The 25651-nt window shown below is 38.7% G+C and overlaps 3 protein-coding genes across 3 annotated transcripts in view; all 3 read left to right on the top strand.

Moving 5' to 3' along the window:
* LOC107720387 (tyrosine-protein kinase transmembrane receptor ROR2-like) overlaps positions 1-8424 on the top strand; it is an 81125-nt gene extending 72701 nt beyond the window's left edge. The window contains exons 5-9 of the mRNA XM_016528079.1: positions 2660-2781; positions 5021-5323; positions 5622-5879; positions 5979-6187; positions 7134-8424. Coding sequence (XP_016383565.1) covers positions 2660-2781; positions 5021-5323; positions 5622-5879; positions 5979-6187; positions 7134-8168 — 1927 coding nt within the window. The 3' untranslated portion in view covers positions 8169-8424. The remainder of the gene's footprint in view (positions 1-2659; positions 2782-5020; positions 5324-5621; positions 5880-5978; positions 6188-7133) is intronic.
* Positions 8425-11562: 3138 nt separating this feature from the next.
* LOC107720386 (nuclear factor interleukin-3-regulated protein-like) lies at positions 11563-16800 on the top strand. Its single transcript, XM_016528078.1, has 2 exons — positions 11563-11747; positions 15024-16800. Exon 2 carries the CDS (start codon positions 15145-15147, stop codon positions 16528-16530), a length of 1386 nt encoding a protein of 461 aa, XP_016383564.1. The 5' UTR covers positions 11563-11747; positions 15024-15144; the 3' UTR covers positions 16531-16800.
* Positions 16801-19781: 2981 nt separating this feature from the next.
* LOC107720385 (methylglutaconyl-CoA hydratase, mitochondrial-like) overlaps positions 19782-25651 on the top strand; it is a 31810-nt gene continuing 25940 nt past the window's right edge. The window contains 8 exon segments of the mRNA XM_016528077.1: positions 19782-19812; positions 19815-19964; positions 19967-19996; positions 20446-20513; positions 21703-21790; positions 22569-22655; positions 23049-23141; positions 24230-24286. Coding sequence (XP_016383563.1) covers positions 19782-19812; positions 19815-19964; positions 19967-19996; positions 20446-20513; positions 21703-21790; positions 22569-22655; positions 23049-23141; positions 24230-24286 — 604 coding nt within the window.

Here is a 25651-nt window from a genome sequence, read left to right as displayed (position 1 = left end):
ATCATAGGGCCATAGGCGTACCTTGTGGGAAGGTCCAAACTCCACCTCTGAGTCGCTGTCATCAGAATCCTGCATGTTGCCAGATGTTGAGGGTCCTGAGGTGTGCACCAACCCATTTAGAGCGTCTGTAATGAGCCGATTTCATGGCTTTGTTTTGATGAGGTTGACTTTGGAAAAAAACACGTTCTGAAATTTCGAAATTATCGTACATTGTTTTTTTTTTTCATTATTGATCGTACATCGTACAGAGATCAAAGTTATCGTACAAATACGATAATTATCGTACGTCTGGCAACACTGCTTCCCCCTCTTCCGCTCCGCTGCGCACCACGCCCACTTTTTTAGCATTTTACTGTGGTGAGAACTAACCAGTGCTGAAACGGGGGGTTTCATGACCCTTTAAAATATTTTTATTCAACAAGGATGCATTAAATTGCTAAAAAGTAACAGTAAGGATTTTTACATTGTACATACATACAGTAGACTTTACATACAAATTTCTATTCATCAAAAAATAGTGAAAAAAGTGTTACAGTTTCCACAAAATTAACAACACTTTATTTTCAACATCATAGGGCCATAGGCGTACCTTGTGGGAAGGTCCAAACTCCACCTCTGAGTCGCTGTCATCAGAATCCTGCATGTTGCCAGATGTTGAGGGTCCTGAGGTGTGCACCAACCCATTTAGAGCGTCTGTAATGAGCCGATTTCATGGCTTTGTTTTGATGAGGTTGACTTTGGAAAAAAACACGTTCTGAAATTTCGAAATTATCGTACATTGTTTTTTTTTTTCATTATTGATCGTACATCGTACAGAGATCAAAGTTATCGTACAAATACGATAATTATCGTACGTCTGGCAACACTGCTTCCCCCTCTTCCGCTCCGCTGCGCACCACGCCCACTTTTTTAGCATTTTACTGTGGTGAGAACTAACCAGTGCTGAAACGGGGGGTTTCATGACCCTTTAAAATATTTTTATTCAACAAGGATGCATTAAATTGCTAAAAAGTAACAGTAAGGATTTTTACATTGTACATACATACAGTAGACTTTACATACAAATTTCTATTCATCAAAAAATAGTGAAAAAAGTGTTACAGTTTCCACAAAATTAACAACACTTTATTTTCAACATTGATAATAATCAGAAATGTTTCTTGAGCAGCAAATCAGCATATAAAGGATCATGTGACACTGAAGACTGGAGTAATGATGCTGAAAATTCAGCTTTGATTACAGCAATCAATTACAGTTTATAACATATTTTGTAATTGTAATTCTTGAAATGTTTCTTGAGCAGCAAATCAGCATATAAAGGATCATGTGACACTGAAGACTGGAGTAATGATGCTGAAAATTCAGCTTTGATCACAGCAATCAATTACAGTTTATAACATATTTTGTAATTGTAATTCTATGTCACAATATTACTGTATTTCTGATCAAATAAACGCAGCCTTGGTGAACGAGAGACTTATTTCAAATACATTAAAAAATCCTACCGACTCAAACTTTTGAACAGTTGTTGAAAATTACTATTCATTCCATATAAAATGATATAGAGAAAAACAGTTTGCTGTGTATTTTGATGTTTAGAGTATCTTGCTAACGTCATACTCTTAGTTGTAACCACCAGAGCTCGTGTTCGTTCCAAGTCCATCACTTACAAGGTTTGATTTCAGTTGGGATGCTGCCTTAGAAGGGAGACAGGAGACTCGGTTTGGATCAGAGCCTGACTCTGTATCGTATTTTGCTCTGGAAACCTTTGTTGCTGTGGGTCGTCAGTTCACTGTGAGACTAAAACAAATGTGTCTTTTGTGGAGACGAGAAAAATAAAATCATCAAGGCATCAAGTCCAGAAGCCTTCAGAATCCAATTCCAGCCAGTTCCTGAGTCATCACATAAAGTCATTTGTGTTTGGCCAGAAGAGAGCACTTTTATCCAGTTGATAACTGCAGAAACAGCAGAGATGGATATCCTGAACAGCAAATCCTACTGATTTTGGTCACTTCACATTCAGATTATGATGAGAGAAACAGCAAAGCCCAAAGGTACAGTAGCGTAATAAATAACCATCGAAACTCCTTCAGAAGTGCTCCAATCATAACACTCAAACCACAGTCCACTGTGAGTACACTTCTGTAATGCTTTGGCTCTATGTGAGCACCTAGACTTCATGACTCCATGAACAAGAGGTCATGAGATACATAGAGAGTCCCATAATGCTCATTACTGTGGTCTCTTTGCTGAGAAAGGATACAGATGGCAATGTCCTACACAACTCACATCCTTTAAAAACGATTCATAAGTTCAACTTACGACATACACCAAATATTTACTGTGGTCTCTTTGCTGAGAAAGGATACAGATGGCAATGTCCTACAAAACTCACATCCTTTAAAAAAACGATTAATAAGTTCAACTTATCACATACACCAAATATAAATAATATAAAACTAGTGTTAAAAGGTCATAAACGCATGGTATTATGATATGTAATGTGGTGTTTGAAGTTTAACTCAAAATTGTTGTCCTTTGTGGGCCTGACTGTACAATGTACCGCTTCAGGGAAGTTGTCTTACTAAATATCAGCTCTGTGTGTCTTTCAGCCGAGTTATCACCTTGGTCATCACTGTCTGTCATTTTCTTTTCTCAGAAAGCATGAGAAGGGCTTCTGCCAGCCGTACCGTGGCATCGCGTGCGCTCGCTTCATAGGGAACAGGAGTATCTACGTGGAGTCTCTGCAGATGCAGGGAGAAAGTGAAAACCGCATCACTGGTGAGCATTGCTGTCCTGAAACCAGTGCTGGGAACATAAGCACAGTTTATTAGCACATACAGTGGAGATCGAAATTAGAGAACAACCTACAAATTTCAAGGTCACTGCTTAGTCCTATTTGAAGTTATCCTAACAGGAGTTGAAAGGCAGTTTTTAAGCACATTTCATAAGTTATTTGTATTCTGAAGCACAGTATAAAAACTTAAATGAGATATTTGAAAAATAAGTCTGATCAAAATTAGAGAACACTTATAGATACATCCAAGTTATTGGTGTTAATCTGGCACCTAATTTCCTTAATTTGATGACAACCTCTATTTAACTGGCAGCATTCCTCCAATTTTCACTGAGATTGCAAGATGGCGGGCCGCTCTAAGGTGACTGAAACCCTGCGACAGGAGGTTGTCCAGATGATGGCTAAAGGGACGACCCTTTCAGCCACGGCACGAGAAGTTTGTTGTTCCAAATCTGTGATTTCTCAAATATTGCAACTTTACAATGACACAAATTCATTCAAGTTCCCCAAAAAGGCTGGTTGTCCATGCAAGACAAATGCACGAGAGGACAGGATAATGCAGAGACTCCCAGTGGGGAATCGGTTCAGCACTGCAGCTGGAATTGCTCGCCGGTTCAGTGCTGAACAGGGTCTGGATCTGTCTCGGCATGAAAGCGAACCGCACCAAGAATAAAAAGCAACATTGTAATAATTTTAATCCCTGTTTCGGAACAAAGCAATCGATCTACAGGTGTGAAAGCACCCTAAGAGAAGTCGGACTGAAAGTGCACTCTGCAGCGACCAAGCCTCTTGTCAGCAGAAAGAATCAAAAGGCTAGGCTAGGTTTTGCTGAGGAGCATGTTGTGTGGAGAGAGAAGAACTGGTCCAAGGCTCACTTTAGTAATGAGAGCAAGTTTAATTTATTTGGGTCAGATCGGCCCCCGTCACACTGCAAAACAGGTAAAGCAGTTCCTTGAAGCTAAGAACACTGAAATGAAATAATGAAATGGCCAGCCCAGAGTCCTGATCTAAACCCGGCTGAAAATCTCTGGAAAATCCTTGGCGACAAAGTTATGTCTAAGAAACCCACTGCAGTCACCGAACTATAGAAGAGAGTGGAAGAAGAGCGGAGCAAGATCACAGCAGCGCAGTGTGTCCTGCGGCCGCAGATGAGCTGAAGTCACTCAAAGCAGAGCCTCTACACTTCCTCCTCATTTCTGACAGCTGTAACCGTCCAAAATTTAAGTCGTAATCTTCTTTCGTCCTACAGTGGTTACTGTTCTCTAATATTGATCACTGTGTTTTCCACAAAATAAAGGTTTTTGTTGAAGTCCCTTGGTTATTTTGTCAAACATGTTAGTGTAACAGTGGTATACACAGCTAATATTCCTTCAAATTTTGAGCGATAAAGATTAACAATATTTCAGGAATCAAGTATTTATATATTGTTCTCTAATTTTGATCTCCACTGTATATACTACAGGTCAAAAGTTTGGAATAAGTGTGATACACACACACACTCGCATACATACACACATATATATATATATATATATATAAATGCAGCTTTGGTGACCAAAGATCTCTTTAAAAAATATAATCAATATATAATATTTTTTAAAGAGGTCTTTGGTCACCAAAGCTGCATTTATTTATTCAAAAATAAAGTAAAACGGTAATACTGAGATCAAAGCTGTATTTTCAGCATCATTACTCCAGTCTTCAGTGTCACATGATCTTCAGAAATCAGTCTAATATGCTGATCTGATGTTCAGTTATTATCAATTGATTATTGGTGTTCAATTATTAATAGTGGTTTTTATTTTTAATGTTGAAAACAATTGCTGCTTAATATTTTTGAGATGCTTCATTTTTTCAAGATTCTTTGAAAATTCAAAAGAACGGCATTTATTCAAAATCAAAATATTTTGTAACATTTTAAATAAAATACTTTTTTTTTTTCTTTTTCAAGCAGCACAACTGTTTTCAACATTAATAATAATCAGAAATATTTCTTAAACATATTAGGCATATCAGTAGCATATCAGAATGATTTCTGAAGGATCATGTGACACTGAAGACTGGAGTAATGATGCTGAAAATTCAGCAGTTTTGATCAAGTAAAAGTAGCTTTGGTGTCGCAGAAGAGATTTCTTTCAAAAACATAAAAAAATTTTTTTTAATAATTTCAGACTTTTTTGACCAGCTGTTATCATTATATATCATTCTTGTGTTGTTCTCCAGCGGCCTTCACGATGATCGGCACCTCGACCCAGCTATCAGACCAGTGCTCTGAATTTGCTATCCCATCCTTCTGCTATTACGTCTTCCCGTTATGCGAGGAGGGCACCAGAGGTCCATGGCAGCGCCAACTCTGCCGCGATGAGTGCGAGGCTCTGGAGAACGACTTGTGCAATGCCGAGTACACCATCGCACGCTCCAACCCTCTCATCCTCATGCAACTCGAGCTGCCCGCATGCAACCTGCTTCCCCACCCCGGCTCGCCAGAAGCTGCCAGCTGCATTCGCATCGGCCTGCCACCGCAGTGTAGGTTGACTTGACTGAACTCGAAACCATAAAATGGGGTTTAGAGGCAAGGAGGGCTCAAGGGAGGATTTAATAAGCATGAAATCCAATGTAATTGGCTCCCAAGCACCCTCAATGAGCAATACCAATTGAAGCGAGAGGGCCCTCTTGTGGTGCATTTAAAATTTCTTGACGTTGTATTACTATAAATGATAACTCATGTCTATAACTCAGACACACAAAAGAATATTTCAGTTACACTGATTTTTACTTAATGTTTTGAGAAAAAACACCTACTAATTTTCAATCCTTGTTAAAGATTCACCCCCAAATCACAGCTGTTACAACGGAAGTGGCGCCAACTACAAAGGCACGGTCAGTGTCACGAAATCAGGCTACCAGTGTCAGCCGTGGAGCGCACAGTATCCACACAGTCATCATCTGACGCCTGTTGAGTACCCTGAGCTCAGAGGAGGCCACAATTTCTGCAGGAACCCCGGAGGGCAAATGGAGAGCCCTTGGTGTTTCACTTTAGACCCTAATGTTAGAGTGGACGTCTGTGACATTCAGCCCTGCAGTGAGTAGATTATCTTTATGGCCCTCAATAACCGATTTCAACTAATTTATACAAATATATTCTCTGTTGTTCTAAATTTTGTTTTTAATTTTTTTCCAGATCCTCCAGAGAAAGTGAAAAAGGAGATACTGTACATCTTAATCCCCAGTATAGCCACCCCTCTTGTTATTGCCTGCTTATTCTTCTTGATCTGCATGTGTCGCAACAAACAGAAGGAGTCTGCTGATGACACCCCCACTCGCCGCCAACTCACTGCCTCACCGAGTCAAGAAATGGAGCTGCCTCTACTTAACCAGCACAAGCATCAGGTAATCTTCCATCGTTTCAGCTTCTGAAATTGAACTGAAGTTGCATTCAAAATCTGCATGCAATTTTTACATTCACAGGCCAGTTTGGACCCAATTGAACATAAGACTTTAAATTAGTCTCAATGTTTTCAACTAACATTTGGCATCTAATCAATAGCTTATTAATAAGTGAATGCACAGAAATGGCAAAGTTTTGAATGTTAGTGTTATTACTATGTTATTACTACATGTATTACTATGTTATTACTACAATGCCCTTTTTTATTAATATGATGCAAGAAAAAAATCCATGAATAATTTAATGAAATTTATGAGAATATATAATCTGAGAATTTTAATTTTTAATTTTAAAACAAAAAACTAACACTTGCTTCTCTAATATTTTTGTATTCTATCTATTTGTTTTCTTTTTATTTATTATATGATTTAAAAAAAAAAACCTTGCTACGTGTACTGCATTAAGCTAACTGAGACTTGTTATAGCACTTGCATATCATTGCTCTTTTGTTGATTTTGATTGCTTCCATTGTCCTCATTTGTAAGTCGCTTTGGATAAAAGCGTCTGCTAAATATCTAAATGTAAATTAATTATTTAACAAAACATCAATATTACTCTTAAATGTCTCAATTTATAACTCATAAATGTTATATCTCTTAAAAACATTTTAAAAATAATTTTAAAAGTCTAAAAACCAAATAATAAAACAATTAAATGTTTTTCATAGTCGTGGCTCATTTGCAAAGTTTGGTCCCCGTACTAAGACCTATGCATTTTTTCAGAGATTATGAATTTTTTCCAGGTTAAAATGGACCTGAATGTATTATGATGATTAGTGTGCCAGTGCCAATTAAGATTTGTCATTACATCCAATGTGTAACTGCACATTTTGCCTCTTCCATTGAGCACAAGCAGACTTGACGATGGCTTATTGTCTTTAACTTTTAGGCGAAGCTACGAGAACTCAACCTGTCTGCAGTTCGATTCATGGAGGAGCTTGGAGAGGACCGTTTCGGAAAAGTCTACAAAGGTCACCTCTACGGTACGGCTCCAGGTGAGCAGACCCAGGTGGTGGCTATAAAGACGGTCAAAGACAAGGACGAGGGTCCTCTACGGGAAGAATTCCGCCACGAGGCCATGCTCCGGTCCCGCCTACAGCACCCCAACATCGTCTGCCTTTTGGGTGTGATAACTAAAGAACAGCCCATGAGCATGATCTTCAGCTATTCGGGCCACGGTGACCTCCACGAGTTCCTGGTCATGCGATCCCCTCATTCGGACGTCGGCAGCTCTGATGACGACAAAACGGTCAAATCCACTCCAGCCTGGATTTACACACTGATGCTAGAGTGCTGGAATGAGTTCCCCGCAAGAAGGCCAAGATTCAAAGACATTCATGCCCGGTTGCGCACCTGGGAGAGCTTGTCCAACTACAACAGCTCGGCGCAGACCTCAGGAGCGAGCAACACCACTCAAACCAGCTCCCTCAGCACGAGCCCCGTCAGTAACATCAGCAATGCCCGCTACATTAGTCCCAAAAAGTCTTCCCCGTTTCCCCAGCCTCAGTTTGTGTCCATGAAGGGCCAGATGCGCCCAATGGTGCCGCCCCAGCTCTACATCCCAGTCAACGGCTACCAGCCAATGCCGGCTTATCCGTACATGCAGAACTTCTACCCCATGCAGATCCCCATGCAGATGCCTCCACAGCAGCTGCACCCACAGTTGGTCGCCAAGGCTGGATCACACCACAGCGGCAGCGGCTCCACCAGCACCGGCTATGTGACCACTGCACCCTCCAACGGATCTGGCACGGAGAAGACGGCCCTTATGAATGAAGACCTGAAGACGACAGACGAGGATTTTGCTGACGGGGCCTCTCAAAGTGGCCTGCACAACGAGGACCTATCTGTTCCTGAGACAGAGCTCCTGGGGGACAATGACAGCCCGCGGACAGAGGACAATGGAAACAACTCGGAAGCATAGACAATCTATGATTTTTCTAATTTTTTTCTCAGTTGTACAGGTTTAAAAAGTGAAGGGAAACCAGTGAATGACACATGGACGTGGTGTTATTTATGGGCTTTTGTTTTATCCGCAGCCACTGATGGATGAATGCATCATGCTGCTGGAGATATTTTTATAAGAAATGTCAGCTTCACCCATGAGCTGCGGTTTTTGTAGTCTGTGATGAAGAATCAAGCTTTCAGCCCTTCTGCTTTGGGGTCGGTGGCAGATATGATACAACAGTGGACATCTTGTTGGTTTGGTTGTTTTTTTAAATCAAGTTGCAAAGCTATTCAGAAGAATGCATGTTCTTACTGTTGTTGTGCAACATGAAACATCATTTCAAGCATTTTGGTGGGTACCAATCATTAATGTAACCACTTCACAGTTGGCGGTGTCATTGAGAACAAGTCATTTTACTTAATTAACAGGATTAAATGTATTTCTTGCTTGAGGGCTTTGATGTGCATGATGAAGCCTCGTCATGGATCACGATTATTGGACTATAAAGACGTGGATGTGCAAAGACATGCTGACCCCTAGACATTTGTCCTCTTTTAGAAGTTGCTTTTATAAAACATTGAATTCCTATTGTAAAGATTTGTAATTTATGCCATTGATTCTCTTGAAAGATTTGTAACTGGTTTGTAATGTTCTTTGTCTCATTTTGTTTAGCCAGTAGTATTACTTTAAAGTCATACCAACCAGAAACTTGCTTTCTACCCAGATGTTATTAACAAAACATTAGCCATGTGTTTTGTTCATCCGGGCACGTGGAGAATCCAATAAAGTAATACATAATATGATTTTACTAGTGGAGTTTCCTCATTATCTAGAAAGTCAAAGCTACAATCTATACATTGGAAAAGCATTTTGCTATGATATTGTAATTAGCACAATCGTGTATTTTATATGGCTCATTATATGTGCTTTGTGAAAGGTTAATAAGTAACTGAGTGAGTGGTGTGTTCTGGTTCATGTTAACCAATGACTGTAAAGTAGGTGTTCTTATTTCCCAAGAAAGGCGGGACCAAAGTAATAACTGATATATTCTCCACTTTTTGGCAGACAAACTGCAAATAATTTACACTCGCATACAGAAGCTGATACGTACGCAGTAGAACACACGTTTGCCTGCTGAGATGTCAACAGGTGCTTGTTGCTCCACGCAGGATGAACTGGCTCGCATCAGCGGCGTACGACGGAATGCATGCCAGTTTCACGCGGCGCCAAGCCTCCGTGCAAACAGTGGGACGCGACGGAAAAGACAGTTTACGCCTGATGAGCAGAAAGACCGTAATTACTGGCTCAAGCGGACTCGTAATAACGAAGCAGCGAAGAGGTCTCGCCAGCGCAAGAGGATGGAGGAGCATCTTCTGGAGACGCGCGCCGTCGAGCTTCAACGAGAGAACGACAAATTAAAGGCTGTGCTCTCTACAGCTCATCATCACAGCACTGCTCAAAATAACCCGATGCATGCTGCTTTTGGGTTCCCCCTCGGACTGCCAAATGAGGGTTATCCGCGCAGTTTACCCGTTCCTACGAATGTGTTATCATTGCGCGGTCTGCCTCGTTGCCCATTTTCCGGTGGCTGCGGATCAATATGTCCTCAAACAAATCATTTTAGCTCGGTTTTCGATTTGGTATCATACCCTGTGCTGAAAAACGCTGCCGCTACTAATACTACGAAACCCCCGCACATCAGTTTATTGGATAGTTATCATCCAATGGGCAGGTACGGTCATGGGAACACATGCGCCAGCGGAGCTTATCAGAGGAATATAAGTTTTGCGAATGGAAATGACTCTGCTCAAACGATGCACGGGCTGCCGGACTGTAGAAACACTTTGGTCAAGCTGTCGCGTGTTCCCCGCTGTTATAATTACAAAGCGTCGTCCTCTGAAATGGCACAGGATTGCGCGCGGCAGCCTGGCACGATCGGAGCCGCATATGAAGGCGAAATGCAAGCTAACGCGGCAGAACTAACATGCCAACAACAAGCGACCACGCAGTCGGTTCTGCTTCCTCACAAACTGCGCTACAAAGGTGGAAACGCAAGGTTTGCATCCGCGAGCTTCTCATCGTAATGGAACCCACGCGAGACAGACCATGTTAGAGGTGTTACTGGCTGTCATAAAAAGATTGTCCTTTTTATTGCATTTGTTTAATTGCTAAATCACTTACCTTGCACTGTGAATCTTTAGTTGTAATACCTCTTAAATAAAATGTATTGTTTCTGCACAAGTGAGTGCTTTGTATATGTTATGCTTTGAACATTGCTGAACTTTTTGCTTGAACATCATGCATCTTGCTTTCAAAATGCATATAAAATGTTATGAGCGAAAAGTCGGTGTATTTGCTTCTTGGTATAAGCTTATGTTAAGTGTAGGCTATATTTTAATAAAAACATAACATTTCTGACGGTGCACTTAAACAAATGCCCGTGCAATTGAAACATGTGTCTTTTCCACAGGGTGGCGCATTTGCACGCACACTTATTTAATGTAGGTCATCTTGAGCGCCACGTTGTGCAACTCCTTTAGTTTTAGGTTACATCACATCCACACCTGTTATATCATATCGATCATTCAATTACATGTGACTTATGCTGACAATGTCATAATACACGCATATAAATCAAACTAGTTTTAGTTGTTGGGGAAAAGCATGCGGCGGTCATTGAGTTGATGCTGAGAGAATCACAAATTGGAACTGATTTAATATTAGTGTGATCGTGTCCTCTAAACGAGGTAATAATGCATAACACCATTTATGTAAGTCATTCTGCTGTAAACTTTTCTCTATTTCTTTGAATACCACTAGGTGCATGGCTTAATTTCTTTAAAACAAGATGTGTGTTGATATTTTGGTAGCATATTTTACGCATAGCCTACACGTCACCCAAATCTGAAGTAATTAAAATTAGACGGGTAATAGTTATAATAGGCTAATCCCTATTATTCATTTCTATATTAAGATTATGACAGTTATTATAATAATACTAGATCTGTTACTACATACAACATAAATAATACTTATAATACACTGTATAGTCATGGTTAAATATATATTTATGTAATGTTGACGTGGAAATTTCTAGATATTCTAGATCTGGTTTGCAGTTAGAAAAAAAAAACGCGTTTTAGACAGTTTCACTGTAAGCATTTTCAGTACACTTTTTAAAGGTAGCCGACAAACTGTATTTCGGACTCCCCACTATGTATGTAACTGTTCATACTTACGGAGTCGTTATTGCTTGTGTGAGACAGACTACTTTTAATGAGGCGCGTTTCATTGGCTCAAATCGGAAGATGCTGCATTCCGATTGGTCGAGAGATGTGCCAGTCAATGGACGCTGCCAATACACTTCTGTAGTGACCTACCAACACAGATCCATGAGGCAGCAGGCACTCCGGCAGGGAAACGCATAGGAGAAACACAAGTATTATTTCCAGATGGGATTTTATTACTGCTGATGAAACACTTCTGGTCGCTTTGAATGTTTTTATACACGTTATTTATCCCGGACCTCTATATATTTGGACCTTTGCTTAAGAGGTAACTGCTTTCTTCTTTTACCGTGAGGCTTACATGAACGGATAACGTTAGGGCTCGTTTGGGGTGTTTCAACCGGTAGCCGGTATATGGGCAATTAATGGGATTAATACAGTAAGGCAACTTTCAACGTGGTCTGTGTTCAATATGTGCGCCATACTTGTTTTTCGCTCAACATCATATCAGTGCAGACATATTTTAGTGTTTGACCTAAACGCTTATGGATTATAAATTATTATGCAGTACCGCACATTATGATATTTTTTGAAAATGATAACATAGTATGGGCATTGGGAGACGGGGTGGCACAGTGACCCACTATTCATGTGGTTGGGTGTATCAGGCTGTCGGGTCAATACATAATACATTTAGACCTTATGCAATTTAATATAAATATTGAAATATATTACATAGATTTGTGGATTTTACGTTTTACATTCGTATTGAAATTTGTGACGTGCATTTGCTTTAATACTAGGCTAAATGTTAATAAGTCGTACATAAAATTCAGTTTCTCTCCGAACGCTTGTTTGCGTTTATTGTGTAACATTGATACATTGACACAATAACGGAAGCTGGGACACTTCTGACAAAAAAAGACCGCAACGGCACGACATCAGAAACGAGCTGTTGTTTAATGCCCAGCGATAGCTGTTATTTATTCTGACCATCTGTAAAAAAAAAAAAAAAAAAAATCTATCTTTAATTGATCGCTAAGGTTAGTTTCACGCGCACCGGTTAGAGTAGACTGTCCCGAGTGTCTCTGTCGGGATGGGGTGAATGCATGAAAGGCCTGTCAAATAACAACACAGCGAGGGTCTGGTGTGTGTGTACGCCTTTGCATTGGAGGTACTATTTTATACCCCATTTTAAACCCGATTTAAGTGTAAACTTATCACTTCACGCCAGCTAACATTGTTATTATTCCTTGGAGACGCAGACATGGTTGAATCCCAAAACCATAACACTCACTCAAAATGTAGTCTCCGTTAGACTTTGTGAAATAATGCGATGCCATAAACCACTATAGTTGAAAGAATACAAGCCCTTTTCATATTTGTCTTGTTGCGAGATGTTTCAGTCGCATTCTTCTAGCGCCCTTTTATTGATTGATTTGTCTCCGTTCAGCCACGTGTGCTGCTGGCTGCTCGCATTCCTTTGTTCCCTGCGCTGTAGTCTGCCCTGTACTGGAGCCTGTCTGTGTTTACACTCTGTTAATAGTGTTACGATGGACCGCACTACTAAGTTACTACGGAAAACTTGAGTTTATGACCATAGGTAGCTTTAAATGAGGTAATTCCAGCTGTTTTGTTTGCACGTTAAAGGTCATTGTCAGGTCCGGTCTTGTTTTTTATCCCTGTTGAAAAAACCAGCATATGCTGGTTAGGTATGTTTTGATGCTGGTTTAAGCTGGTCCTTTGCTGGTTTAAGCTGGTCCTTTGCTGGTTTATGCTGGTCCTTTGCTGGTCATTTTGCTGGTCCTTTGCTATGTGCTGGTTTTTGCTGGTCCTTTGCTGGTTTATGCGGGTCCTTTGCCAGCACATGACCAGCATAAACCAGCAAAGGACCAGTTTAAACCAGCATCTCAGCGTCAAAACATACCTAACCAGCATATGCTGGTTTTTTCAACAGGGATGTAATCACGACCACATTATAAAAGCTCTTTGCGTTTGAAAGCCTGAGCTGTTGCAATACTTTGAGCACGCAACCCGCCTCAAAAATGGTGACATAATGGTGCAGAGCATAATTTGAAGATACTGTACGTTTTAATAGTCACGTTTCGACTTACGTGCCATCAGCATGAAAAACTTTGTATATTTCCTGTCCGTCTTTTTAAAAATAGAAACACTGTGCACACTGTTAGGCCTACGTCTCTCTGTTCGCTAAAAAAAGAATTTCCCCTGATGATAATATTTAGGAATTCATGTCCTGTGTGCTTTCTATCAGCTGTTTATGATCAGAACTAGAGATGCCAGACCGCAAATGAATCACTCGGTAAAGTCGCAAAAACATCTGAAATTGAAAAAGCGATTTATTCTGACAGTTCACTGACTGACACACGTTTGCAGCGGTTTCTCACACAGTAATGGGATACTTTATAAGACAGGAAACAAAAAGAGCGCTGGATGAGATGGAGATTTACATATAAATATAGCTGGGTAGATGATTTACCAATTGTAGTCCGTTACTTATTACAGATTACATGATGAAAACTGTAGTTAGTAATGTAATCTAGGTTACTCATTTTAGGTGATCCATTCTGACTACTTTTTAGATTACTTTTTAAGCTTACAATTAAACATACCATATCGATATAAAAAACAAAGAGACATATATTCCTTTTTTTTTGACATCAACGTCATAAAATGCATTAAACATTACATTAGTGAGTTGATAAAAAGTTAAGAATTAAATCATAAAAATGGAAATAAAAATAATTGAAACACTTGAACACTAAAAATATAAACATTTTAACGGTTTTACCTGCATGCCAATCAACATCAGAGCACTGTAAACATGCAACTGTGTTGTTGAATTATTTGAAAAATGAACTTCCTCAGAGAAAATAAAAAATGGGTTTGGGAATCCATTATGCATTATATGAACAAACATTAATAAACATGAACAGCAATGACATTAAACACCCAAAGTATTTTTGTCCAGACTTCCAGAATCAACAGTTACTGAAGGTCATGGTATATGATGACGACATAATGTTTCACAGCTATCACCAGTGTTTAGGTACTTGCATAATTATTTGTTTCATACATGGTCTCTACTTGCTTGAGAGGTGCTGTATTTCCTCAAATTCAGAAGCATGGTTTGCCCGTTTATTTACATGACATTTGTGAATAAGCTAAATGGTATGACACACAGTAGGATTTTTAGAAAGGAACATTTAAAAGAGAAAAGAGAATAATTAATCAATAAATTATGAATTTACTGCCCTTGTGTGAATAATACGTAATCATGTAATCCATAAAAATGTAACTGTAATGTGATTATGAACATTTTAAAATGTAATGTACTCTAATTACAAGTACTTAATTGTTGGAAACTGATTACGTAATCCAGATTGCATGTAATCAGTTACTACACAGCACTGCATACAATCCAATGTAGGAAGCAAAACTCGCAAATGTCTTCAATCGTTTGTGAGCGATAAAGCAGCTCTCTATTTATGTCCATAACAGTATTTTTTTTTTAAAAAGAGTATCAAAATATAGGCACACTTTTTTGATTGGGGTGTCTAATCTGTCTCTGTTTTTATCTCACCAGATCCCTTAAAATTCTCTGAAACAGACTTCACAAAGAGGACACACATAACTTCTATAGCACTTGGTCTACAATGAGATGTTTACTTAAGACCAGAGTCAACTAATGAGCTTATGCAGTCTTGATGACCACATTGTGTAATATGCAAGCCATTAAGGATGAGCCCTCATGCACTGGGCCCTATGGTGGAGAGGATGCCTTGGTGCTGGCGGTGGCTTTGCCAGTGACAGACAAGGACATGATTAACCACGAGCTGTCCACCATGTCCTTTAAGACCACGTCCACCAACTGTCGCAGAAAACGCGAGTTCATATCAGACGAAAAGAAAGACGGCCTATATTGGGAAAGAAGGCGCAAGAACAACGAAGCAGCCAAACGTTCACGAGAAAAGCGCCGACTCAACGATATGGTTCTGGAGAACAAGCTCATGGCCCTCGGGGAAGAGAACGCATCACTGAAAACCGAGCTTCTGTCGCTTAAACTCAGGTTTGGCTTAGTGAGCTCAGCAGTCTATGCTCAGGAGGTGCAGAAAATTTCCAGTTCTACTGCTGCACTCTACCAGGACTTTATCACACCCAGTGCCACCAAGGGTTCCTACCCAAGTGAGCTCGAGCCAGCACGTTTAACCAGCAGCCACATATCGGTCATCAAGCACTCACCTCACAGCACCTTGTCCGATGGATCCGACTCAAGTATGGTGGCCCAGGGGAGCCCACTTATAAATATATCCCGAACCCCTGACAGCATCAAACAAGAGCCCCTGGAAACCGGCAGATACGCCAAAGACAGGGTTAGTCCATATGAACTATACAGAAACTACCTAAGTAGCCCTTTCCCTGGGAGCTACTCCCAGCCATCGCCGTTCTTGCAAATCACCAGATCGTCCAGCAATTCGCCACGAACATCTGATGGTGATGACGGGGCCGTAAGCAAGTCCTCAGATGGAGAGGATGAACAGCAGGTCCCGAAGGGTCCGGTTCCACCCAGGGCCGATTCACAGAGTGTAATTGTGTCGACCCTCAAAGTGCCAGATGCCAGTGCCTCAGCTTTGCCCCACAAGTTGAGGATCAAATCCCGGGCCATCCAGATCAAAGTGGAGGCTACTGATCCCGACTATGAATCATCTGGCAAGTCCTCCTTTCCCATTGACATGTCTGCGAGTCGATGCTACCAAATGAGTCAGTACGTTACACCCGAGTACATTCAGTCATCTCTTAGCCCGATGTCCCTCCAGATGACCGATGTTCAGGACTGGAGTCAGCAGCCGAAGGAATGGCACAAAGATCACAAGGAGGAGCACTGTCCAGACTCACCGAGAGCTATGCCTAACAAACTCATCGCCGACCTAAAAAACGACTCGTATGCAAGCTCCGAATCTGAGAACTTGTACTTGAAACAGGGCATTGCTGATCTGTCGGCAGAAGTGGCCTCCTTGAAAAGACTGATTACAAAGCAGCAGGGGTCTGTTATTGAGTCCACGAAAAGCACTACTGAAATTGACTCATTATGAAAAGGATGTTTCTGAAACTGAATTCCCTCTATTTGCACAACACCTGTTTTCCACTGTGTTCGCTACTGCACTGTGCGGTTGTTATGGTGTCAAAGAGCTGCACTTCATTGAGAAGAATGGTGTTTTGTGCACTTACTGTTGTAGTTTGGCGTGTCTTCTTGATGACTCCATTTGTAACCCAAAAAATTGGGCTACTGTTAATGTTAACTTCTCAAAATGTATTGTACATTGTATGTTCTCTTTTGTTTACAATAAATGCAAGCACTGAAACACTTCTTTTTCCCCTTTCTCATTTAGCAAAGTACAGTATATCAGCTTTGTTCAAACGTTTAAGAACATTTGCTCTTGAATATTTAGTACATTCTCTGAGTAAATCCCTAAAGGTGTCACACTTTGCACACTTTGTAGATATAGAATGTAACAGATATTACAGATATACTCTCTATAATTCTGAGTGCTCAATAATGCAGTGTTTATGTAAGTGAGCAAAAACATTTACTGAATAAGATCGTATAATACCTCATAAGAACCTTAATCGTTATAATACATTATAATACTTGTGGTTATAACTTTTAAAAGTGTGATTTACAACACACAATGAACACATTGTATACACTTAAGCCATAAAGGATTCTAGTTCTCATAGTTATAATATATTATAAGGCTTATGTCTTGATGGTTTAAGATCTACACAATATCTTATTACATTTTATGAGTGGTCATTTACTGTAAAGTTACAAATACAAAGGCTTCTTGTAAAAATCCAAAAGGCTTTATAATGTGGTCATACTATTTATAAAGTGGTCTTTGTCTGCCTTAAGTAAAGTAACAAGTAAAATTAAGTCGTCTTTTAAACAGGCTATATCATTAATGGGTTACATTGCACATTTGTAATATAAATACATTTGCTGTATTTATTGTAATATCAACACAGCTATATTGCATTGTTTGAAGATGTAAAAGGGCTACCATGAGTTAAACTAGTTCACAGCAGAATTAACGTCAGCCTCACTGGAAACACTAAAATATCAACAACCACCCCAACTACGGTTAAGATTTAGTAAAACAATATGCAGATCTTAAGCAGGTTATGAGCCTTATAATACAGTTTAACTATTATACATTATGCATATACTATAATGCGTTAAGAATATCTTTATAATGCATTATAAATACAGGCTTCATAAATGTGACCCTGGAGCACAAAACCAGTCTTAAGTTGCACGAGTATGTTTGTAGCAATAGCCAAAAATACATTGTACAGGTCAAAATTATCGATTTTTCTTTTATGTCAAAAATCATTAGACTATTAAGTAAAGATCATGTTCCATGAAGATATTTTGTAAATTTCCTACCATAAATATATAAAAACTTCAGTTCTGATTAGTAATATGCATTGCTAAGGACTTCATTTGGACAACTTTAAAGGCGATTTTCTCAATATTTTAAATTTTTTTGCACCCTCAGATTCCAGATTTTCAAATAGTTGTATCTCGGCCAAATATTGTCCGATCCTAATAAACCATACATCAATGGAAAGCTTTGACTTTCCATTTTCCAAAAATTGACACTTAAGGGGTTAGTTCACCCAAAAATGAAAATTAGGCCAATCCGCCGCATCCCAGTTCCATGTTCGGAAAGGAAATGAAGTGTTCTACGGAAACCCTAAAGGGAATAAATACGAGATGGGAGGATAAAAAATATATATATTTCTATATATTATTTCACTTTCACTTTCGAGATTCGCGATCACAAGGACTCTATACTATGGAGTGGCAGTACTTACCACACATTTGACAAGATTAGATGTTTGTCATTGGTGCTCAGGATCTGCAAATCATTTGCCATCGTCCTATCAGACATTTCTCCTTACTCTGTGTATGTGGTAAGTGAACTTTCATGTACTGTAATGCAACAGGCTACCGCTAGCAAGAGGTTAACCTTTTAGTGGCTCCATAGAATGTGTTATTTGTTTCACGCTTCGGGCACACCCCTAACCCCGCCCGCCCCCCGATGTCATCGTCCATCATGATGTTTCACTGCAGAGTGCAGACATCGTCCGATGCCAATTTGGTAAACATCTCCCAACCCTAGCGCCCATCCATAAAAAAAAAAGTGTCTCACACGGCTCCGGGGGGTGAACAAAGGCCTCCTGTAGCGAATCGATGCATTTTTTTAAGAAAAATATCCATATTCACAACGTAATAATCACTTTAATCTCGCTTGCGCCAGCAGTTGTACACGCTGACCTCATACGTCATCCGCCCGGAGCTGCTTCCGTTTACAACAGTGAGCGCAAGCTAGATTAAAGTGATTATTACGTTTTGAATATGGTTATTTTTCTTACAAAAACGCATTGATTCGCTACATGGGGCCTTTGTTCACACCCCGGAGCCATGTGAGACACTTTTTTTTAATGGATGGCTGCTTTTTATTTAACTTATTTTGGACTGAAGCACTGCAACACCCGCTGACTGCAATGATAGAGCTTGAAAGATCAAAGACAATTTTTAATATAACTCTGACTGGATTCGTCTGAAAGAAGAAAGTCATATACATCTAGGATGCCTCGGGGGTGAGTAAAACGCAGCCTAATTTTCATTTTTGGGTGAACTAACCCTTTTAAGACTGGTTTTGTGGTCGAGGGTCACAAATGTTTTCGGTGTATGATGTCATTTTGCTATTAAAACATGGAAAATCATTGTCCTTTAGATAATCAGCCTAAACTCTGTTTATGTAGAGAACTGTTAAGCTGTTAGAAGAACAGGATTCCAAATGTCTATAAACAGGTGATAAAATACACTAGTATTGATGCAAACCATGATTTTCCATGCTGAAGGTGAACCTATAACATTCTCTGGGCAGTGTAACCTCGTTAATCTTATAAAGGTTTGCTCTTTTTTTTCTTCATAATGAGGAAACCTTTAAACTTTGCATACTTTATTCTTAACATTGTGTACTAAATGTTGTTGGCTCGTGTGAGGAATCATGAGCCAAAATGCTAGATGTTCCTCATTTGTAAGTCGCTTTGGATAAAAGCGCCCGCTAAATAAATAAAGCTAAATGTCAACGACAAATGGCGCACAGGTCTTTATAAATGTAGCATATTAAATTGTGTATAGGCCATATATTTTACCTAAGGATCTGTATGCTGAAGTTCTTCTCTTCCCGCCGCGGGAAACAGCGCTGTCACGTGACCTGAAGAACGCGTCACGTGCAGTTCAGAGTTGAAAGTCGAGGAAAGCTGAAGCATGGCGGCTTTAGTGAGATGCAGAGTGCTGCTGATTCAGCCTTTCAAGCGAGCGTTACTAGCGGCGTGCGCAGATCGGACAATGTTCTGCGTGCGTTTCCACCCAAGAGAGCGCATTGTGCGCGTCAGGCGTGCAGCGTAGGTGTGCGACTGTCCAGCTCCGACGTTAAGTCTGGAGATGATCTTATGTTAGATACCTGGACGGTGATGACTCGGGTAGAAGCAGACACAGCGATTGATCACAGAGTTTGTGCATCGGACTCTTGCACGTGTTGCATATGCTTTTCTCATAACGCCCCATTATTGAACAGTTTCAGTGCCCTGTCATCCAAAAAAAGTGTCAGTCATTTGCCTTTCATAAATACCTGAGTTTAGGATTCCAAATCTGCTCATTAACCAGACCCTGACATAACATGCTTATTATTAAATGTTCCCTAACTTTTCAAGTTTATTTATTATGTGTACAATGTCAGTGACAATTTGCACATTGAAATGCTTAGGTTGAGGCTCAGGCATTCTACATTAGTGCAATGCAATATAATACATTTTTTTATAGAGAGAGTTTCTTGTCACTTCCACAGTCTGTTATAGTTTTCATGTAACTGATTTTTTTTCTTGCAATTTGTAAACTATTTATTGTAGTGTAACTGTTCTTGTGTGTTTAGGGATTGTTGTTTTGGGGATTAATCGCCCTCAATCTAAAAATGCCATCAGCAAAAATCTTGTTACGATGGTGAGTATTTTTTACAATGTTACTTGTCAATATGTAATAGTTAAACACTATTGCCTACTACATGACTACCTTATACTTTTTTTTTTTAAGTATTGTGACATCTTTTTTAATTAACAAGAGTACCATGGTATTTTTAGATGTACTTAAGAATTGGCTGTATGCTCTAAAAACAAATGTTTTGACGCAAAAAAATGTAAGTTTGCATCAATATTTTTGAGTTATGACTACTAATGAAATAGTTCAACCATGAAACAACTTCCGAAGGAGCTACATTTGTAGCATAAACACATTTTTTAATTAATTTATTAACCAATCTGTTTCCGTTCAGATAGCATAGCACGTGTTAAATGTAACTACTTTCATGTAGCCACCCACAACCTAAACCAGAAACACTGCTCGCCAGCACAATGGTAACCACAAAAACTTCAGCATAACAGAAATGCTTTTAAATGTCAAGCATTAAACACTTAACAGGTCTTTCCCTTTGCCAAACACATTTCAACATTTATTCTCCAGTCCTATGCAAAGCATGCTGTGACATCCACTGTCCAATTACATATTTAAGTAGTACATCTTATCATTTTATATATATATATATATATATATATATCAATTAATGCAGAGGTTTCAGTTTAAATTATGCACAGTGTAATGATGTAATGAGTTCTTTTGACAACATAATGTTTGTAGCTAAAAGTTTAATTAAATCAGTAAATTAATTTTAGACTTGAAACCATTCATTTGTTTAAGTTGTGGTAACAGGTATTTTCTTTTTAGCGTGTACTATGGTGTATAAATAGTATATTCCTTACAGCAGTGGACCTGAATTCTGGCCCTGGGTCTCCTTCCATCATCTCTGAGGCACAAATGTTAGAATTTGATTGGATAACAAATGAGAACTAGGACCTAGGGCTGCACGATTAATTGTTTATTCAGCTGCAGCGAATTCCTGGATGATAATTTCCTGGATTACTTCTGCGAGGCGTATTTGGAGTTTCAGCGCGAGAGTGCCCTCTGGCCTTCGGATGGTGATTTACTGCTGATCACAGAACCGTGCTTCACTGAAAGATACGCATGACAATCACAGCTTCTGTGGAATCGCGATCTCGATTCCATTTCGATTTATCGTGCAGCCCTACTAGGACCTACATAATATCCCTCTTTTTATGATTTGTTTTGTTTTTGCTAGATGTCAGAAGCTGTAGAGTCATTGAAGAAGGACAACAAAGTGCGCACTGTAATTTTATGCAGTATGGTGCCTGGAATATTCTGCGCAGGTATTTAGCCACTGCGGTGTTTGAAGCAAGTTGTATACAACTTTACAGGATTTGATTGGATTGTGTGGGTTACACTAATGTCCACCTATATTGCTGGTTTGATATTATTGGTTGCACACAGTTTTGGTTAAGTCAAGAGAAAATGGGTACACTCACTGGTGGATAAAGTTGTTACTTTTTTGCCGAAAGACTGAAAACTAACATGGCCTTCAGAATATAGTGAATTGTGAATCATACATGATTTAAGATGTAGTGACACTGAACTGAATGTTGGACAGCAAAAATACTAGTACATGATGTGAAGTTTCATCTGCAGCGCACAAAAGTTTGGTGAACATCGACTCCAGTTGGCATAGCAAAAAGACATTTGAACACACATGTAGAATCAAATGTAAAAGTTATTTTGCCATCTGATGAAACGTGACGGCAGCTTTAGACCATGTTTATTTATTTAAAAAGTAACTGGGGTATTAGTAAATAAATTGAGATTTTTGTCCATTTTTTCAGTGAGTGACCAGATCATCTCATTAACACTGATCAGTTGTTGTTTGTGACATGCTTTGTTAATAAATGAGAACCATACAAACTACTCCTTAATGCACTGTAGTCAGTTCAGAATTCAAGTAAACTTGCCTTGAAATCTGACAAGGCCAACCAATGCCTATGTGGATATAGTTTCATTATTTTCAGCGTACGGATTTTTGCACTAAAAATGTGCTGATTTACAATGTCTTTCACAAGAACACAACTTTGCATCAACACATGTTTGTCTGAACAGGCGCAGACTTAAAAGAAAGAGCACAGATGCAGCAGAGTGAAGTAGGACCATTTGTTACTAAAGCAAGAACACTAATTACAGAACTTGGTAAGTTAAACCACTGAAAACATTTATATAAAACTTGAAAATGTGCTGGTAGAGAAATCTTAATAGGTATTCCACAAATTTATTTTTTAACCAAATAGCTGATTTTTATAAGTTAACACCATGAGAGAATTTCATACACAGTCACATTTTGCTCAACGCCATTGTGTAATTGTAAAATGTAAATACCAGTAGCAGAGATGAAAATTAATAAACCGGTAATGTATTTTAGCTTCTTCTTATATCTCCATTATTTTAGCCAATGGTAACCCTGCTCTCTAGAGATCAGCTCAGCTATTAAAAAACAAACAAACAGCTGACTACAAATTAGAAAAGTGTGGGTATATTAATTTAATGGTTAATCCAGTCTTAGGCATTTTGAGGAAATGTTTTTAGGTGCTCTTCCCATGCCAACGATTGCAGCCATTGATGGGGCGGCTCTTGGAGGAGGTCTTGAAATGGCTCTTGCCTGTGACATCAGAGTGGCAGGTAGACCATATGGTTCATCTCATGACTTTATATGAACACTCTGTAGCTGATTCACACAGTTCAATATGAATGATTATAATTAAAGCCACACGCTTCCGGTGTAAATCCATATTAGAGATCCTCAAGCTTAGTCCTGGGCTAATCTACACTGGATATCAGGTCTAGAGTGGGATCAACAACCCAAAGTGATTTAATGGTTTTATAAATTAATCTTGGTTCACTCAGTAGAGTTTCTTTTGTATTTGAGCATCTATTAAATGAATTAACATTTCTTCGTTATGCTGTCAGTTAGCAGATGGCTTCTTCCATGCGTTCTCCTCTCACACCCAGATTTAGATTTAGGAAATCTGTGCATGATGCTATAACAGGTCTCCTGCACTTCTTCGAATGCATTTCCACACCATATGTTTTCACACGTGGCACCTTTTTTTTTTTTTTTTTCATTTTTTTTTTCAAATGTGAATATTTTAGGTCTTATGTTTAGTATAATTGCACAGTGACTCAAAGTTGTGATGCTGTAAAAAAATAAAAAAAATTTAGAATGCCTTAAGAATAACTTTAAGCAGTTTTTTTGTTTGTTTTATATAAAAATGAATGTGGAATATTATTTGGTGTTCTTTTCTGATGCCCCTGAAATTATGCTGTTAATGGCTTCAGAACTAAACATAAGAGTTCATATTTAATTTAATTAAAAACATAATTCTTATTTGTTTGTGAAATTAAATTTTTACATTTATGCACATGGAAGATGCTTTTTTTTTTATCTAGAGCAAATTAAACTACTTGTTTATCAGTGTGCTCTGTTGTTGTTCAGTGTTACAAGTAAGTAACTAATTATCACTAAAGCATTAATTATCAGTAAAATAAAATGTCTTTTAATTAGAACACAGTTAGTATTTTTCTTAGTTATTAGATATTGTATGCGTAATGAACCAGATTTTTTATCGCTATTTGCTTAATTAAAAATGTAATTTCTGAAGGAATTCATATTTTTCAGGGTGTTTTGAGAGAGTTCACCAGACTAAGAGATTTATCTATTTGAAAACAAATAGTCTAACTGATTCTCCACATTTTGACCTATTTTACAGCCAGCTCTGCTAAAATGGGACTAGTTGAGACTAAATTAGCCATCATCCCAGACGCTGGTTCTCTCTCTCTGTATATGTATGTTTTTGTAATTGCTTCTGGATTCTTCTAAAAGTGAAGAATTGAGTGATCAGTTGTCTTCTAGATTCTAACACTCCAAAGAGAAAGGAAAAATTGAAATTGCATCATATGACCCCTTTAAAATGCAGTGTACAGTGTTCAAGAACAGTGCTGTGATCTTGCTGAAATGATTCACTTAATATGCACTTGTGTGCTGGACATGACAGTAAATACTATGAATAAAAACAAAATGTTACATTTTGAGAAGCATAGAAGCAAATTGTCCATGTAGACAGCAAGTAATTTAGACATTAAAGGGATAGTTCACCCAAAAATGAAAATTACCCCATGATTTACTCTGTGTTCGTCTGAAAGAAGAAAGCCTTATACACCTAGGATGGCTTGAGGGTGAGTAAATCATGGGGTAATTTTCATTTTTGGTTGAACTATCCCTTTAAGATACATTTAGTTTGTCTCAAGTGTTTCAGTAAAGTTTAATTGGACACTTTTGGCACCCTTTTCTATTGAATCATATCCTGAAACTTGTGTATCATATCTAGAAATGTGTGTATTGTTACAGACCTACAAGGCAGCTCACTAGGTTTTGAAGCACAACAATAACAAACGGAGCCAAATATTTCCAACTGCCAGGAAAAGGAAAACAGAACACAATAAAATTAATATTCAAAGGCACGTTTTCTTCCAAACTTCTGTGCATCATTTCCTGGAGTTGCTATTTTGTTTCAAAAATCGCTTTGTATCTAAACTCAGAACAGCAGCAGAGCAGAATAGTAAAAATTTCTGATGGGTCCATAAGTGACTTTTTTTTTTTAACGTAAATCTAAATGTTGATCTAAATCGAAATTCTGTTAATACATATGTTAAATCTTATGTTAAATATACAAATAAATATGAATGTTAGCCTATAAATAGGCCATATATTTAAAAGATATTTTAAATATCTAACGTTATATTTTAGCCTAAATCTTAGATCTAAATGTGAGAACATCCAAATTTATAGACTAGCCTACTGCTTGGTATAACATTGGCCGGCCGCATATCACGTTAGCCTTATCAGAGCCGTTGAAAATGGAGATTCACACTAAATGAAACCAAATAGCCTAATCCACACATAAGATTAAATAAACATATGCATGGAGTATTCGATGAAGCCCGTGTGCATTACTGTAGCCTATAGAGATTTTCCCGAAGGAAATGAACAAATCCTGCAAATTTTTCAGACTTTGAAGCATACTGCCACATAACATTACGTGTGATCGCCTAAATATGAGCTATACTGATCATGAAAACTGCTCAAACACAGCTAGTTTTATCCAGGCCCGGTTCCAGAAATAGGCTACTAA

This window comes from Sinocyclocheilus rhinocerous, unplaced genomic scaffold, assembly GCF_001515625.1.
Source record: "Sinocyclocheilus rhinocerous isolate Xijiao unplaced genomic scaffold, SAMN03320098_v1.1 scaffold1052, whole genome shotgun sequence".
NCBI lineage: Eukaryota > Metazoa > Chordata > Actinopteri > Cypriniformes > Cyprinidae > Sinocyclocheilus > Sinocyclocheilus rhinocerous.
Note: the sequence above shows the minus strand (reverse complement) of the source record. Positions and strands in the feature narration are given on the sequence as shown.

Excerpts from the sequence above, each read along its gene's own strand:
- LOC107720386 (XM_016528078.1), top strand. The coding sequence starts at position 15,145 with ATGACCACATTGTGTAATATGCAAGCCATTAAGGATGAGCCCTCATGC.